At 53.5% G+C, this 17,050-nt stretch overlaps 1 protein-coding gene across 7 annotated transcripts in view; it reads right to left on the bottom strand.

Moving 5' to 3' along the window:
• Nucleotides 1-2,246: 2,246 nt before the first annotated feature.
• The window catches only part of TRIO (trio Rho guanine nucleotide exchange factor), a 363,061-nt gene continuing 348,257 nt past the window's right edge, over nt 2,247-17,050 (bottom strand). For 6 of the 7 annotated variants that reach the window (XM_086361236.1, XM_086361235.1, XM_086361233.1 and 3 more), the window contains 9 exons: nt 15,572-15,819; nt 13,646-13,784; nt 12,645-12,672; nt 12,278-12,440; nt 11,876-11,997; nt 10,522-10,600; nt 8,373-8,573; nt 5,132-5,270; nt 2,247-4,659 (listed from right to left, as the gene is read on the bottom strand). In XM_086361236.1, the coding sequence (XP_086217362.1) occupies nt 4,111-4,659; nt 5,132-5,270; nt 8,373-8,573; nt 10,522-10,600; nt 11,876-11,997; nt 12,278-12,440; nt 12,645-12,672; nt 13,646-13,784; nt 15,572-15,819 (1,668 nt within the window). In that variant the 3' untranslated portion in view covers nt 2,247-4,110. Of the gene's footprint in view, nt 4,660-5,131; nt 5,271-8,372; nt 8,574-10,521; nt 10,601-11,875; nt 11,998-12,277; nt 12,441-12,644; nt 12,673-13,645; nt 13,785-15,571; nt 15,820-17,050 lie in introns of those variants that run through there. The other variant, XM_086361241.1, reaches the window with a different exon arrangement.

Below are 17,050 nucleotides of genomic sequence, written 5' to 3'. Positions count from 1 at the left end.
CAGTAGATTAAAAACTACGATCCAGTTATATGTCATCTGTAAGAAATCTACTCATGTACAATGATATAGGTATGTTAGCAGTTAAAGGATGGAAAAAGTTATACCATGCAAACTTTTAACTTAAAAAAAAAAAAGGCTTCGTTTGGATCAGTGGTAAAGAATCCGCCCTCCAACGCAGGAGACACTGGTTTGATCCCTGGTCCAGGAAGATCCCTCCTGCTGAGGAGCAACTTAAGCCTGTGTGCCACAACTGTCGAGCCTGTGCTCTAGAGACCAGGAGTCCCAACAACTGAGTCCACGAGCTGTAGCTACTGAAGACCTCACACCCTTGAGCCTGTGTGCTGCAAGAGAAGCCACTTCAATGAGAAGCCCATACACCTCAACCAAAGTAGCCCTCACTCACTGCAACTAGAGAAAGCCCACACCAAGCAGTGAAGACCCAGCACAGCCGAAAGTAAATAAATAAATGAAATAAAAAAAGCAGGAGTGAACTACATTAATATCAGATGAAGCAGATTATCAAAGAAAATTACTAGAGAGACTAGGATATGTTACCTAGTGATACAAGGGTTAACCTTGTAGGTTAAATCACACACACTCACACACAGAACAACCTATCAATCCCACAAACTCTTTGTCTCTACAGCTATGTCTCAAAAATGTACAGTTGAATGGACTTTTCCTTCCAATGGTCTAAACCTGTCAAAGATTTTTTGGATGTGACTTGCTATGATTTTTGGCATAATTTATTGCATGAAAATACTGGCAAATTTTTTTTTTCTAGGGCTAATGAAAATGCTGGGATTTAAAAATTATATATAATTAGTAACAGGCAGAATTGTTGTTCAGTTGCTCAGTCGTGTCCGATTTTTTGTGACCCCATGGACTGCAGCACACCAGGTTTCCCTGTCCTTCACCACCTCCTGGAGCTTGCTCAAACTCATGTCCGTCGAGTCAGTGATGTCATCCAACCATCTCATCCTCTGTCACCCTGTTCTCCTCCTGCCTTCAATCTTTCCCAGCATCAGGGTATTTTCCAATGAGTTGGCTGTTCGCATCAGGCAGAATAACACCTTGCTATTTGAGAAATCTAGGTAGTGATCATGACGGGCCACACCGCCCTGGTGCGATGTTTGCTAACTCACAGGCATGACTACTTCCTCCAGCAGGTGTCTGACTGGAAAACAGCAGAGTCCAGCCTCCCTCCTGTTGCTGTGGCAGCCCATGGTAGCCACAGGACTCCCTCCAAGGCCTGACACTGAGCTGTGTGTCAGAACTGACCCTGCGTTTCCGTCCTCTGGAGCCCACAGAACATTACTGGCCCCGGGAAACCAGGAGGAAGCACACACACCTCTGGGAGAGCCTGTTCCCCGTGCCCGGACGTGGGTTAGCACAAGTGTCATCTTCTCACACATTGTCTTAACTCCAGGATTTTAGGAAACAGATGCAAAGTAAAATCTTTTTAGTATGCCAAGGAAAAAGTCAGCATAGCAGGGGGAACGATTCAAAAAGGCAGCAGAAAGGAATCAAAGCAAGAGAGATGATAGAGATTGATGTCAGGGGCAGGCAGAAGCCACCACTGGGGAGTCTTTGCAGACACGGATTCTTGGGCTTGCTCTTAATTCAGGTGCTTGAACCTAAGTGTTTCAAGTCCTTGTGCATGTGCTAAGTCACTACAGTCATGTCCGACTTTTTGTGACCCCGTGGACTTTGTAGATTCTCCAGCCAAGAATGCTGGAGTGGGTTGCCGTACCCTCCTCCAGGGGATCTTCCTGACCCAGGGATCGAACCCGTGTCCCTTAAGTCTCCTGCATCTGCAGGCGGTTTCTCTACCACTGGTGCCACCTGGGAAGCCCTTCAAGTTCTTAAATCCATCTGAATGTTAGTTTTGCTTTCTGTGGCCAGCATGCAACAGCTTTTTCCTTTGCTCGGATTCTGTGCTCATTAAGAACAAGGGGTGTCTTAGTTACTCTAACCAGGACAGGCACAGCTTCTCCGTAAACAGTCAGCTGATGTTTTGGGTTACAGGCAGGTAGGTCTCTTCTGAGTCTGGGCTGTGAACCACTCTGCAGGAGCCTCACCAGACACCCTTTTCTGGATGTGGCCTACAGTGGGTTCCTAATCCAGAGTATTCTTCTCCCCACGCCCACTCCTGACTCAGCAGAGGCCTTCCCTTCAGGGTTTCCCTCATCCATCTCTTTTTGATTCAACAGTGACCAATTCAAAGAAAAGCTCTAACACAAACATCAGGCAAATATGTTTAATTTTTTAAAATAACTGATGGCAAAATAAAATATTTACATCACATCATACTGTGTAAACATGTAAGGTCTCTGTACAAAGAAATATACATGCAAAATAATGTAAAATTTTAACTGAAATAATAAAAAGAAACAATACACAAATAAAAGTTGTGAGGTTACGAATACACATCCAGTTTTGAATCCAATTTCTTTTAAAAAGTTTCTGTACAATTTTACAAGGAACAAACAAACGAAAATTCAACAAAAGAATAAATAAAAATACATTGGAAGCTGCAAAGCTTGAACTATGCCAGTTTATGGCTGAAGACCCAGGTGTCTGGCTGGCTTGGGAAGCGGGCTGGTCTTTTAAGTGTATTTCACACGACAAAGATAAAAAGACATCCAGAAAAATTCAAGCGTGCCCAGAAGCCCAGCGTCTTTTGTTGAGGGCCTCCCACTCTACAGTGCCACAGACACCAAATCCAGCCTCGAGGCGGCTGGTGCCTAACTGGCTTTTATTTCTTACCAAAAGCTCAAAATCCAGCCAATTTTTGTACAGAAAGTTGAATGTCAAAAAGTCTAAAAAGTAGGAAATGTCCAGACTGATTTTGGGAAAAAAAATAATACTTTGGCATTCTGAATAATAGAATAATAAAATTTAAAACATTACCCTATTATCCAGTTTTATATTCAGAGTATGAAATCACTTTTTACAGTCCTCAAAACTGACAAATTTCACCAAGAGTTGTCTCCTTGAACCGATGGCACAGGGCTACGAACCCCACCCCCCACCCCGCCCCCGACACACGCACAAAAACCATAAATCTCACTGTACGAATATGTGCTTTTTCTATATATTTATTACAGGTACAACAGAGGTCTTCATAAATAGTTGCATAAAATGTTAAAGCCACAACATTGCACATGATATGAAATAAAACCAAAAAAAAAAACCAAACAAAAAAACAAACCCCAATGAGCGCATTTACAGTATTTTCATCGGACTGTATACTGCTCAACAATCTGATTGACGGCTTAGGGGGTGGGACGCGGGGGTGGGGAGGGGGTAGCAGGGCAGGACCCAACCTGACCTCCTTGCGGATGGGCAGACCCCTTGGACCCCTCCTAAAGGAAGCCCCGGGCGGTGGGCGGGAAGGCAGGGGTGAAGGGAAAGGGCAGACCGAAGGCAGGACCAGTCTTATGTACAAGTAAGGCCTACATTTCATCAGAGCAAAACGATTCATTCTATTTTTATGCAAAAGTTTGAGGTTGAATGCACATTTCAGAAGCCCAGTCTGGCGTCCTGGCGAGAGGCACACAGACGGAGCAGCTGGAAAAAGCTCAGAGCCAGGGGGACCCCCGAGTTGGACGAGGCCGCCGCTGGGGGTAGGGTGGGGGGGCTCTTCCCCAGAGGTGTCCAGTATCTTGTTTTGTTCGTTAACACCAGTGGTTGAACATAGGCATTTGTTTCCTTGAATAAATCCTGGAAAATGTTTTCAATTTGCAAAATGCTATTCGTGTTCGTTTAAAAAAGTTTCTTTTTATTTTTAAAATTTTTTTTTTTTTTTTTGCAGAAACCTGAATAAAAGACTGTGACTCAGCAACGCTGTCTCCGCTCTCGCAGAGTGTTCCAGAAGGCCTCCACCCCTCCCCCCACACCCCGCAGGGCTTGTGGCCCGAGTCCCAGGCAGCTGCAGAGCACGGCTCGCTCGGGAACGCACGCGGTGTCACACGACGGGACAATCGGGCAGCGGACTGCTTACGTCGTCGTCGGTTTGTTGTTTTCTCTTCCAAAAAAAAATAAACAAAGTCAGACTTAACGGCTGATTGGCAGGTGAAAGAGAATGAGAAAGGACTTCAAGACAGGTCAAACTCGAGGCAGAAGCCTGCTCTGTAAGAAGTTTTTCATGCTACGGATAGGTCGAACGTCGTTCTGGTGTTTGCGCCGCTCAATGAAGGAGGTCAGTCTGGACGTGTCGAGGACGCCCACGCCTTTGCCGTGGCCGTGGCCCGCCTGCAGCCACCGCTCCTGGAGGGCCGACGCAGCCGAGGGGCGCTTGGCGGGGTCCTCGTGCAGTAGGAAGCACACGAAGTCCTTGGCCCTCTGGCTCACTCCTTGGAAGTAGTCCTCTGGGAAGCTGAAGTCCAGGCGGCAAATGTTGAGGCAGGTCTCTTCCACGCTGTCGTCCAGGAAGGGGGACACGCCGCTGAGAAGCACGTAGGCCAGCACGCCCACGCTCCACGTGTCTGAGGTCAGGGAGACCGGGTTCCCCAGGATGATCTCGGGGGCCGCGAACTCGGGGTTCCCCAGCAATGGGTGGATGTGGTAGGTCGTGTTGAGTTGGACGGCATCTCCGAAGTCAGCCAGCTTGATGGTCGGCTTGGCTGAGCTCTGATCCACGAGGATGTTCTCAGGCTGGGAGACAGGATAAAACAGCCGTCAGGGGACTCCCGCCACCCCACTCTTGGGCTGGAGCTCTCCAGGAATCTACACGGTCGACTGTTCACGTGGGAAACGGACTCGTTCCGGTCTGGAACTTCCGAGGGCTGCCCCCGTACAAAGCCTGGGATTCACTCTCCTTCCTGGCATCGACGGCGACACTGTGCCTCCTTGCCTCCGTCACCCCGCCCTGGTCCCGCCCCAGGAACTCTATGAACTACCTGCAGATCTCACGTTTGTCTACTATGTTCCGGTTTGTTTACGTTACTGAAAAGCCAACTCTAGAGCAGAGATTAGACATCCGCGTTCCCATCTCCCACCCCCTGCATCTCTCCCAGTCCCCGGGAGCTCCTGGCCCGGGTTCAGAGGAGGGCCCAGGAGCGGGCATCGTGTCCCACATGGATGCGCTGAGGTCGCCCGGCATTCCCGTCCCTGGGACCCCGCTCACCTTTAGGTCCAGATGCGCTATCCTGCAGTTGTGAAGGTATCGCACGGCTTCCAGAACCTCCCCCAGGTACGCCCGGATCTTCCCCTCCGTGAGGTTCCCCCACCGCACCACGCAGTCCAGGAGCCGTCCCTGGTCAGCCCTGCAGAGGGAAGGGTGTGCGGCCACGTTACAGGGTCAGTTGGTCACTTTAGAGCGACCACGACGCACGTGTCACCTCCACACCCCGCTGTCAATGTCCAAGCAACGCTTGGGGACCACACCTCTACCCGGAGGCAGCGCAGGATCAACAGGGTGATGCCTTCTTAACCTCATCATGGAGGCGAGTGGGGAGCAAAGCACCCGGAACCCACAGAGGGAGCTGGTAGCAGAGATGGGCGCACCCAGGCCCCCTGCCCACCCCACCCCAGCAGATGGGCACACCCAGGCCCCCCTGCCCACCCTACCCCAGCAGACGGGCACACCCAGGCCCCCCTGCCCACCCTACCCCAGCAGACGGGCGCACCCAGGCCCCTCTGCCCACCCCACCCCAGCAGATAGGCGCACCCAGGCCCCTCTGCCCACCCCACCCCAGCAGATAGGCGCACCCAGGCCCCTCTGCCCCCCCCACCCCAGCAGGCTGGACTCAGACCTGCTCCCTGGATCTGAGCACATGACCTGGGCGACTGCCTGGCACACAGTAAGTACTCTGCTGGGGAGGGAATAACGTGAGACCACCTCCCCAGCCTCAGTCTTATCAACTGTAAAATGGGGGACGTGACGGCTAAATGAGAGAATATAAATAAAGTGGGCTTCACGTTGGACTCAGAGTTGGCCTGCTGTGAAATTACTTTTAACTTTAAAGAACCCTTATACAGAGTTGCCCTGTGCCAGGGACTAAATGCTTTCTACCACTCGCTTAGTCCTCACGAGAGCTCTCTGGGAAGAGTGTTTTATTGTCCCTCTTTCATACAGATGAGGAAACTGAGGCACAGGGAAGGCATTAACTTCCCCAAAGTCACACAGCTCATAAAGGAAACTGGAACTGCAAGGAGGTGGTCTGGTTCCAGCCTCTCTGAACACCGGGCTGAGCTGTTGTCTCTTTGTAACACAGAAATTTACAGGAAGATCAGCCAACTAACATGATTGGCTGATCATGATTACATGTCCAGTAATGACATGTAATCAAGGGAACTTCGGTAGTAAGTAGCTTGTTATGAAAATAAATCCTATTAATAGTATGATGAGGCCCAACCATTTAGTATTCCCGTGGAAAGAAATGACAGCTGAATGCAGTGCAAATTTAAACCGGAATCAGGGTTTGCAGGAGATTCTGACAAGGAGCCTAGGCCTCTTTGTCTTCCCTGGGAGTAGCTGAGCAGAGGCTGTTAGGCCTCAAGCTTCTACAGCCAGAAGGCACGTTCCCAGGTCCTGAGCGCCCACAGGGGCCAGGTCTCCACCAGGACACCACCTGAGCCCTGCAACAGCCCTTCAGGCAGCTGAGACTCGCCAGGAGCCGAGGCCACGGGCCCAGGTCCACTGACGCGCCCTCTGCCCAGGACATGGTGCCAGGGGAGGCTAGGGAGGGCCGGCCTGCTCCCTCCGCCATCTGAGAGGTTTGTGGGGCCAGCGAGGGGGCTGAACAGGCCCACGGTGACATTCTAGTGGGACCCTGGGGCGGGGAGACTCCTGGGGGGTTGGGGTGGGGGGCCGAGGCCGGACCTGGGCCCGGGGCAGCGCGTCTGTGAGGAAACACGACCAATGGAAAATCAGGAGCAGGGCCCCGCGGGAACCCTGCCAGCGAGGAGCAGGGCCCCGCCGGCCAGCTCTGAGACACTCGCTTCCCACAGCGCCTCGGGAATAGGAGGCGGTGCAAGAGGTTTGCTTGGGCCAATGGAAGTGAAGTCATAAACCCAAGCGAGTGTATGAAGTGAACTCCCTCTAAAAAGCAGTAACGGGAATCTAAGTAAAGCTCAGCGACGAGGTGTTTCAGAGAGACCAGAACATTCTAGGGGCTGGGCTCCCATCCTGGCTTTACGGACACTTTGGGCCAGTGATTCTGTGTCTCTGTGTCCTGTGTTGTCGTGGGATGTCAAGCAATGACAGCAAGACGTCTGCGGACTTTGCTGAATAACCCGGGGGCAGAGCTGCTCTTGGCGGAGGACGCCAGCTCCCCGGTCTTAAGTTCCACACTCCTTATCTTTAAGTTCCACACTCCTTATCTTTAAACGACTCACGTGTTTACCGAGAAAGCACACACGGCCGGTATGTGTCATAGGGACCCAACCGCCCCAGACAGCGCTCTTCAGCGAGGCACACCTCACCCTCCCATCTAAGCACCCCCTGCAGGGCCGGGCAAGCTCTGCAAGGGACTGGACAGGCCCCAGGCCTGAGCTGGGAGCCCGAAGCGGCAGAGAGGAGCAGGTCTGAGTCAGCCCACTCCAGGTGCCCCCCAGCCTGGCTCGCCCAGCCTGGCAGACACACGGGATCAGGGCAGCCTAAGGTCATGAGCAGGGGTGTGGTCTGCAGAGGTCTGGCCTCGAGGGAAGCCGGTGGCATCACGAGGCTGGCTGAGACCCCCGGGTGTGTGCCTCCTTATCAGCAGCTCATACAAAGACTATACTTCCCTCTAGTATCGGTGGAAAGCTCTACAACTGTGGACTCTGATAGGAGACATGTTTTCAGAAGTTCTGTGAATTCTAAAATCCCAGTTCCTATCCTTCTGAGAGAATAAACAGCAAGACCGCTTGGTGTTGGAGCTGGGGGCTAGGAGGAGGGAAGGTGGGGGGGGTCAGGGGGAGGGGGAGCTGGGGGCCAGGGGGAGGGGGGCTGTGGTCCAGAAGAAGGGGGGTGCTGGGGTCCAGGAGGAGGGGCCTGGGGTCCAGGGGAAGGGGGGGCTGGGGTCCAGGAGGAGGTGGGTCAGGAGAGGGGGCTGGGGTCTAGGGGGAGGGGGCCTGGGGTCCAGGGAGAGGGGGGTCTGGGGGAGGGGGAACTGGGGTCCAGGAGGAGGAGGGGTCCAGGGGGAGGGGGAGCTGGGGGCCAGGAGGAGGGGGGCTGGGGGCCAGGAGGAGGGGGGCTGGGGGCCAGGAGGAGGGGGGCTGGGGTCAGAAGGGTGGGGCTGGGGTCCAGCAGGAGGGGGGCTGGGGGCCAGGAGGAGGGGGGCTGGGGGCCAGGAGGAGGGGGGCTGGGGTCAGAAGGGTGGGGCTGGGGGCCAGGAGGAGGGGGGCTGGGGGCCAGGGGGAGGCAGGGCAGAGCGTGTACGCACATCTCCAGGACCAGCACGTAGCTGGTGGGGGTCTCGAAGGTGTCCAGGAGGCCCACCAGCAGCGGGTGCTGGAGGTTCTGCAGGATCCCAAGTTCGTGGGTGACCTGGTCACGCTTCATCAGCTTCTTGTTCACAAACTTAGTGGCCACGGCTCGTTTGGTGCCTTTCTGATCACATTTCTTCACGACAGAGAATCTGCCCCTGGAAAGCAGGTGGGAAGATCACTCTCAGAGTGCACCAAGTGGGTCACGGAGGAAAGACCCCGTTAACCCAGGTGGACTGGACGCGCATGGCCTCCCCAGCCCTGCTCTCCCCTCCAGCAGAGGGGCTGCAGCCGTAGGATGGCCTGAAGGGAGCTGCCCACGTCTGTGACTCTGTGTCCCCCCATCCTGGGGACAGACGCCTCCTGAGAACGTGGCCATGTGTCTTCTCCACCCTCTGACCTCTGTCAGCAGGGACCTCATGACGGCCCAGGCAGCTTCCACCTCTGCTCTCACGGAGACCTTTCCTTACCGTGTGAAGAAGCGTGGGATGGCCTAGTCAGCGGCTCCTGTCCCCCACGCCCCCGACTCTGGCCAGCAGTACCTCCTGCCATCACCAGGTCTGTCCTACAACTGCGTGTGGGGCAGCTAACCCACTCGTCTCTAGTCTATGGTCTCTGGGGCTGCACCCAATGAGCCACCCTGGAGAAGCCTCAGCTGCACCCTGGCGGGATCCAGGTAACAAGACCCTGGGCCCTCAAGTCTGAGCCTGCTGTCCTGGTGGGATGAGATTCAGGGCGGGGAATGTGAGGGACAGATGTAACTGTGGCCAGGGGCAGACTGGGGAGGGGCTCAGCCCGATGTGCCGGTCAGTCATCTGTCATGCCCATCAGTCCTCTGTCGCCACACGGGGTGGTGGGCACGCTACCAGGGGCTTCTCCTCCCACAGACCGTGCTGTGCCATGCTTAGTCACTTCAGTCGTGTCCGACCCACGGACTGTAGCCCACCAGGCTCTTCTGTCCATGGGATTCTCCAGGCAAGAATACTGGAGCAGGTTGCCATTTCCTTCTCCATGGGATCTTCCCGACCCAGGGATCGAACCTACATCTCTTACGTCTCCTGCATTGGCAGGCGGGTTCTGTACCACCAGCGTCATCCAGGAAGCCCCTCCCAGGGACAGGTAGAGTCTATTCTCCTCCTTGAATCTGAGCTGGCAGGTGGCTGGCTCCGTCCACAGACTATGGAGAGAGCGCTGCTGTTGGGCTTTGAGAGGCTGTAGCTCCTGCTTCTGGCTCCTGGGATGCTCTGCCATCACATCAGGAAGCCTGGGGTGGACGTCTATGTGCAGAGAGGCCACAGACACATGGGTGGCCGGGTGACTGAGCCCAGGAGGGACCAAGGGAGTAACTGCCTTGTCAGGGGCACGTGGCATGAAGTGGTATGTTGCTGCTCTGAACAGCAGGGGTGAGCCTCATGTGGCGACAGGACTGATGGGCATGACGGACGACTGACCGACACATCAGGCTGACCCACACAGGCTGGCGCACAGATCCCTGCAGCTGGCCACTCCAGGGATACACCCAGGAAAGGCCCCTGGGGTGTACCCTCGGCTGCTGGGAGGCTTCCTGGGAAGCTTTTAAAAACGGACAAGCTGGGCAGTCATGCTTCCGACCCCCTCCTGCCACATGACGTCCTGCCAGCCTAAGCCCTGGCTGCCATCTGCAGAGAAACACCCCTCTGGGTCGATGCCCCCTCTTGGTTCGTGCTATAAATCTCCAGGCATCGCCGAGACCTGAAGGGCAGCTTCAGCCTCCCTCAATGGGATTCCACGAACTATGTCCCATCAGAAAGGGTCTGAGCGACTCTCACCAGGACTCCCCAGAGGACGGGGCGTAGCCAGTGCCGCCCTGGACGCAGAGCTGGAGCGACTCCATCACGTCACTGGACGGCTCATGGTACGACACCTTAACTCTTGCTGGGTGCCTGCACTGGACCTGTCCTCTTACTTTCTCAGTGTTTAATATTGAAAGGCAGTTAACGGTTACATTCCAGATGCAAAACGCCTAACTTCCAACTGCTGGCAGAACATGCCAACTCTCTCTGTGCTCCTACGGAGCTCTGTCTCTCGTGCCGCTGGCTTGGGAGGGCCCTGGGTGTGCTGCCGTACCTGCCGAGCTCGGCCACCTCACTGTAGAAGCAGTCAAAGTTGTCCTTCCAGGTCACCACGATGCCATCACTCCCTGGACCTGCAAGAGAGGAGCATCTCCCTGAGCCTGGTGAGCGGGACGCCTCTTGGGTGGAGACTGGAGCCCTGCGTTCAACGCGGCGGCCGGAGGGGCTGGTAAGGGTCTGAACTGAGGCTGGAGGGTATGGAGACGGGTCAGAAGGATAAGGTCCACGCTGCGTGTGTGCTGGGACTTGGTTTGAGACAAAGACGGCTTTAAGTGACGGAAATAAACACACGCTTGCTTTTCCATTATCTTTCCATTCGCGTTTCTGTAAGCCTGTTGCAATAAATAGTCTTCTGTTTCTCCAAACTCCCTTGTGCTAGTGACTTATTAAAAAACAATCACCTGTATAATCTCTATGACACCTTTTAAAAATCAGAACACTGCTTGTTCTTAAGGTTTTTCCCTTCCTTTCTTTCTTATGCTATGACCTGAAAACACAAACCCTTCCTTTCTCTGACTTTAGGTTAAATGTATGCGGTTAAGATACAGGGGATAAAAGTTCTAAGACCATTTTACGTACTATCTACACACAGAGCACTCCTGGGCTCAATTCACCTTGGAGGTTTTCTATTTATTCTTAGTTTTAAAAAAATTTATTTAATTCTTTAATTTTCACTCCTGGAAGCAGCTGCCTATAGCTGGTGTGGCTGGAGGACCCAAGAGAAACCTCAGCTGCCCTGCATTGCACGGAGGCCTCCTGTGAAACGGCAGCTGGGAATTAGGCGGTATGTGGTTGCTCACTAAGCATCTACATACATGAAGTGCGACAAAAATTCTAAAAGACCTAAGATACGGGTTCTGCCTCCAGCAATTCAGAGTTGAGCAGAGGAGTGAGATCAGGCCTTTCTGGGAGTGCATTAGTCCCATCAGGGTCGCCTTGTGCTCAGGGCTGGGAGGACACACCCTCTGGCAGGGCTGTAGGGTCTAGGATGCACATAGAGCCTGCACAGGGCTCACCCACACTCCCCTCTTTCCTTTCTTTTCATTCTGCATGAGACCAACTCAGAATAGGTCCTCTTAGAGTCAAAGCATCAACTGAACACTCGGACAGGGGAGAAGTTGGAGACGAGAGTGTGTTTTGAGTTATAAGAGCACAGAACACCTTGCTCCCACCTGGAGGCTGGCGTCAGAGGCTCACGAGCTCAGTGGCCGTGGACAGAAGCCTTTGCTGAGGGCCGCCCCTGTCCGCGGTCACCCTCCCAGAGGCTGGCTGGCTCCTTGCAGCCCCAGGGTGACTTGTCATGCCTTTCAGGACACGTCGGCTGTGTGGGGGGCTGGGGTACAGCTCACCTAGAACCCTCAGGCTGGCTGAAGACGAGGCTGACCCCATGTCGTTCACCGCGATGCACGTGTAGACGCCGTCGTCCTCGGCGGCCACACCCACGATCTTCAGAGCGGCCTCTCCCAAGTCGCTGCAGCAGGGGAGGGCCCAGGGTGTTCACAAAGCTTGCCCCCACCCCCACGCCAGCCCCCCAGCCTCTCTCCTGTGGTGTCACAGGAATCAAGGAGCTTCAGTGCTGATGGGCAATTTCAAGTGGGATTCCAACCCTAGCTGCCCACCCAGGGACAACGCGTCCCCTCAAGGGAGGCATCCCAGGGCCGAGGTGAACCAGGGAATTGACCGTGGGGGTCCCGGTGGAACGAGGTCATGCTCACTGCCAGACACACGGACCCTGAGGGGGCCTCCCTCACCTGTAGGAGATGCTGTAGTGACCATCGTTGTTCAAGGTGTTGTGTTCAGGGCCCTTCCAGGTGATGGAGGCCTTGGGGCGGCCACAAACCCGACATCGAAGAACAACGGTCTCGCCTGCCTCACACGTGACCTCACTCAAGGGAATGACGAATTCTGGGGGAACTGCGTGAGAAAGGAGTCAGTGAGGCCAGACACCTGGCCCTGGCCTGGCGCCCACCAACCTCCCCCAACAAACCTCTGGGCCTGAGATGTTGCCCAGGCCCAGAGCTCCAGAGAAAACCTGGGTCCACAGGATAAACTTGAGTGTCCCCAAATGCTCCCCAGACCTATGCTCTGTAACACCAGAAGAAAAAGAACAGGACTCACCGTCATATATGTAGTTGGGATTGAGAAGCTGAAATGGAAAAATCACACGGTTATTAACCAGTTACATGAGCTATTTTGAGATATGTTGCTTTCATTCCAGAGTTGCAGTTATTTTTGAAAGATAAGAGGAAACACGATGTGGCTTGCCTGGGCATCAATCAAAATCGACCACACTCCCACTGCTTTTGAATGCACTGGGAAGCTTCGTGTCATCCAAATGTAGTTTTTTCTTCCTACTCACAAACACCAAAAACTCAGAGATGCTCCCTCTTGCCATCCTATGGGCTGAGTTCTGTGGGTCCCTGGACCCCCTCCTTCTGTAGAACAGGCACAGCTTGGAGCTGGGGCCTTGAATTCCCCTCAGGAGAAGCTGCCTTGCTCTCCAGGCAAAACCCACACAGGTTTAAGGTGATCTGATTACAGGAGTCATGTGGGCTGGAGCACCCGCCGAGGGAATTCACTGCAGCCAGTGACCACTGGTCTGGGCCACAGCCGCCCTGTGCTCTGTCTGCTTCTGAGGATCCAGAATCTGTCTCCCTGGAGGCTCACGTGGTAAAGAATCTGCCTGCAATGTGGGAGACCAGGTTCCATCTCTGGGCTGGGGAGATTTCCCTGGAGGAGGAAGCGGCAACCCATTCCAGTATTTCTGCCTGGAGAATCCCATGGACAGAGGAGCCTGGCGGGCTACAGTCCATGCGGTAGCAGAGTCAGACATGACTGAAGGACTCACACGTCACTGGGAACACAGCAGCGTTCTTCCTGTGCCAGGCATATGCCCACTGAGGTGCACACCCACACACCTGGTTCCTCAGACACCTAAGCGTACCTGTGCCACTCTGTCCCCATGAGCCCCCTACAAAGCCCCTTGGGTCTGCTCACAGGGCAGAGGGAGGTGGGTCACTGCTGGGCAAGGCTGGGCACCAGGTCCGTGCCTCCTCCCGGGCCAGGGCCAGCCCCTATCGCTCCTGAGGTGCACAGGCTCCTGGCGACGCCATGCTCACCTTCACAGATACCTTGTTGCTCAGTCCTTCCCGAGACTTCCGGTAACCGTTCTCTAACTTGCCTTCCCGTTTGCCGTCTTTATCTTTTTTCTCAGATTTTTTCCTTAAGCGGAGTGCTGTGTGCCAAGATGTTGACTTCCTAGGGGGAGAACGACGTGTTGTTAGTATTATGCCTTCCTGGTGTTCAGTAAATGACTCCTGGAACCATCAGGGAAGCTGAGAAGTGTCTTATACGGATACAGGACGACTGAGATTCCTTTAGCAGCAGTGATCTCTGCTAAGGAAAACTTTTCTGCGATGCTCACAGATTAAGACCGACAGCTTTGTAAATCAAGTTTTAAAGATTAAACTATAAAGATGTCTGTGATGGCTAATTTTATGCATCAACTTGAAGGGATCTAAATATTTGGTCAAACATTAATCCGGGTGTTTACGGATGAGATTAAAACTGTAATTGGTCGAGTGAAGTCATCTGCTCTCTGTAGTGTGGTTGGCCCTGCAGCCACTCAGCTGAAGGCTTGAGCTGGACGATAAAAGCCCAGCCTCCCCGAGTGAGAAGGAATTCTCCAGCATTCCGCCTGCACCACTGGTCTTCTGCTGGCCCCAGTGCATATCTTAACTCACCAGGATCCATAAGTCAGTTTCCTTATGTTCATGATAACCACTCCCCAACCACACACACCCCCTACGGTTTCTCTGGAAAACCTGAAAACACGGCCTGGGAATATTCTTGAGAAAACCAAGTATAAAATAGGATTCTTCAATGGCGTACTAGAATAAAATATTCCCATGCATCAAGGGAAAACAGGGCAAGGGACTCTCGTGGGAGATGGGGTCTTTGTAGGCTGAACTCAAGCCTGGATGTCTCGTGGGGTGCGGGCGCTGAGCCCAGAGGTTTGGGCACAGTGCTGGAATGCTGGCCAGTCTGGGAACAGGGTACATGGCTGCAGGGGTACAGCCATGTTTGGAGGGGAAGGTGACCGCCATCAATGCAAGTCTGGTCTTTGGAGGCTTACAAACTGCAGCTCTGTACAGCTCTCACTCCCAGAAACTGCCTGGCTGGCTTCTCCTGTCGTCAGAGAGACTCAGGGAAGGGCAGAGTTGGAGACCAGCACCTGAATTCAGGCTTCTTTACAGTAACGTTCAATGCGGCAAATTTGGTTCCAAGTTTCCTGCCTGAAGTAATCAGGTACATGTAAGGCTTGATGGTAACAGCATCCTGTGATCTTCAGTTGCAGCTACAGAATGAGGTTCTTCACTGATGCAGCCCCAGCACACCCGGTGTATGTTAGGGGGCCGTGGAAAGTCCTCACCCCCGACCCAAGACCTCTGGGAACTAAAATACCATCATGCAGCTTAAAATACCATCTAGCAGCTTAAAAAAGCTGTGTGTGTGAATGCAGATTAAAAGAAACATCAGAATGAGGAGACCAAACCGGTCTATCCTAAAGGAAATCGACCCTGAATATTCATTGGAAGGACTGATGCTGAAAGTGAAGCAATACTCTGGCCACCTGATGCGAAGAGCCAACTCATTGGAAGGCCCTGATGCTGGGAAAGATTAAGGGCAGGAGGAGAAGGGGACGACAGAGGATGAGATGGTTGCATGGCATCATCAACTCAATGGACCTGAGTTTGAGCAAGTTCCAGGAGATGGTGATTGGCAGGGAAGCCTGGTGTGTTGCAGTCCGTGGGGTCGCAAAGAGTCGGACACGACTGAGTGACCGAACACCACTGTCGCCACCACCACCAACAGAGTTAAGTCTGAGAGGTGCACGCCACCCCACAGTCACTGTGTGGTTCCACACGGCGCTTAGACCTGAACTTGCTCTGCAGAGCACAGCGCATCTTTCTCTCAATGGGCATCACCCTTCCAGGGCCCCGAGGCCTCTTCTGCGCTCAGCCCTCCCTTGCCCCCCTACTCACTTGAGAGTCCCGTCAGGGTTCTCCATGATGACTGCGCTGGTGTGCCCCAGGACGAAGCCCGGAATCCAGCCCTCGGCTGCGGGGCACTGGTCAGTGGCGGCTCGGAACACCAGAAACATGTTCTGTTGATTGCTGGCCAGAATTTGAACGACCTCTCCTTGATAGACGTTTATCTCATCCTCCTTCACTGCCGTGTAGTCGTGTGTCACCAACATGGTGGAGATGTTGCTACCGCTGCTGCTTTCACTCTGCAGGGGGAGAGACGAACAGAAAGGCAGAGCGGAACTGAAAGGGGGTCTGAGGACGCCAAAGCGCTCGTCCGCGTGCTGACAATCGAGTAACGGACAATCAAGATTTCTCTAGAAGCAATGTAAGGATAATCTAAAACGACAAGACCACAGTGATGGCGAAACACTTTACTTTTGGAAGCTTGATTATTTCAGGTCCATCTTCCTTACACCGTTAAAGGGACGGCTCGTCCTCCTGTTAATGCCACGCTGGGTTCTGTCTATGTCACTGTGACCATCACACTTGTTTTAAAAAGCATTAAATTAAGAAACTGCAAGGAGTAAGCTCTTCAGCTCACTGACAGAGCAGATCATGGCAAAGCCTCCAAAACTTGCAGATGAAGTGTTGAGAACGCGTTCCAGAATTGTGCCAAGCTGCTTGCATCCTTAGTCATTTTCCACCTCTTTCCTTCCTAAAAGAAGAATGTGGGATAACTGAAGAGTAAGCCAAGCACTGCTCTGCTCTCACGGAGAGTTACTCTGCCTCCTTTATGCTTCCCGTGGTGGGTGGTGCGCCTATGAGCTTGCATGATTCCCAGGTCCTGAAGACATGCTGCTGTCCTGGGCATGTTCAACATGGCAGAGCAGCAGTGGACATAGCTCCATAACTCAGGTTTCAGGGACATCCCTGGCGTGGGAAAGTCTATCTTCCCATATCTTGGTGTTCCATTGGGACCCAAACTCTTCGAGGCAGTGCTGTGTCTTAGTATCCATCATACTGACTGACATGCAGCAGGCACCCAATAAAGGTTCAGTAACTCAGTCAATGAGGTGAGACTGCAAAAGTTAAACAAGATCATTTCTCAAGGCCATCTGCTCAGGCGCACAAGCTGAAGTGGTGTTCGCTGCAGACTAGAAGAAACACAAAAGCTATTTGTCCCAAGCTGTCATTTACCAGGTGACTTTTGTTCCACGGGAGGAGGAAGAAGCCGAGACCTCCGGACCCTCGTCCAAGGCCTTCTATCAATAGCTGGGACGTGGAGACGGTGTCAGGAGCTGCACTAGTGTGTTCTCAGAGGCTCCCAAAAAGGATGCTGTCTGGATGGTCACAGCTTTCCATGACTCCGATGACGCTTCCCTCCGCTGGACTCTTGGACACCTGGGGCAGCTCCTGGGTCGGTGTAGACACGACGCTCAGCAACTTGCCACATGCCTGTCAGCTCTGGGCTACTGAGCTGCTGTGAAGACACAC

The sequence above is a fragment of the Bos grunniens genome, chromosome 20, assembly GCF_055505025.1.
Source record: "Bos grunniens cultivar Pamir isolate PY7600 chromosome 20, Bosgru_T2T1.0, whole genome shotgun sequence".
NCBI classification, from domain to species: Eukaryota; Metazoa; Chordata; class Mammalia; order Artiodactyla; family Bovidae; genus Bos; species Bos grunniens.
Note: the sequence above shows the minus strand (reverse complement) of the source record. Positions and strands in the feature narration are given on the sequence as shown.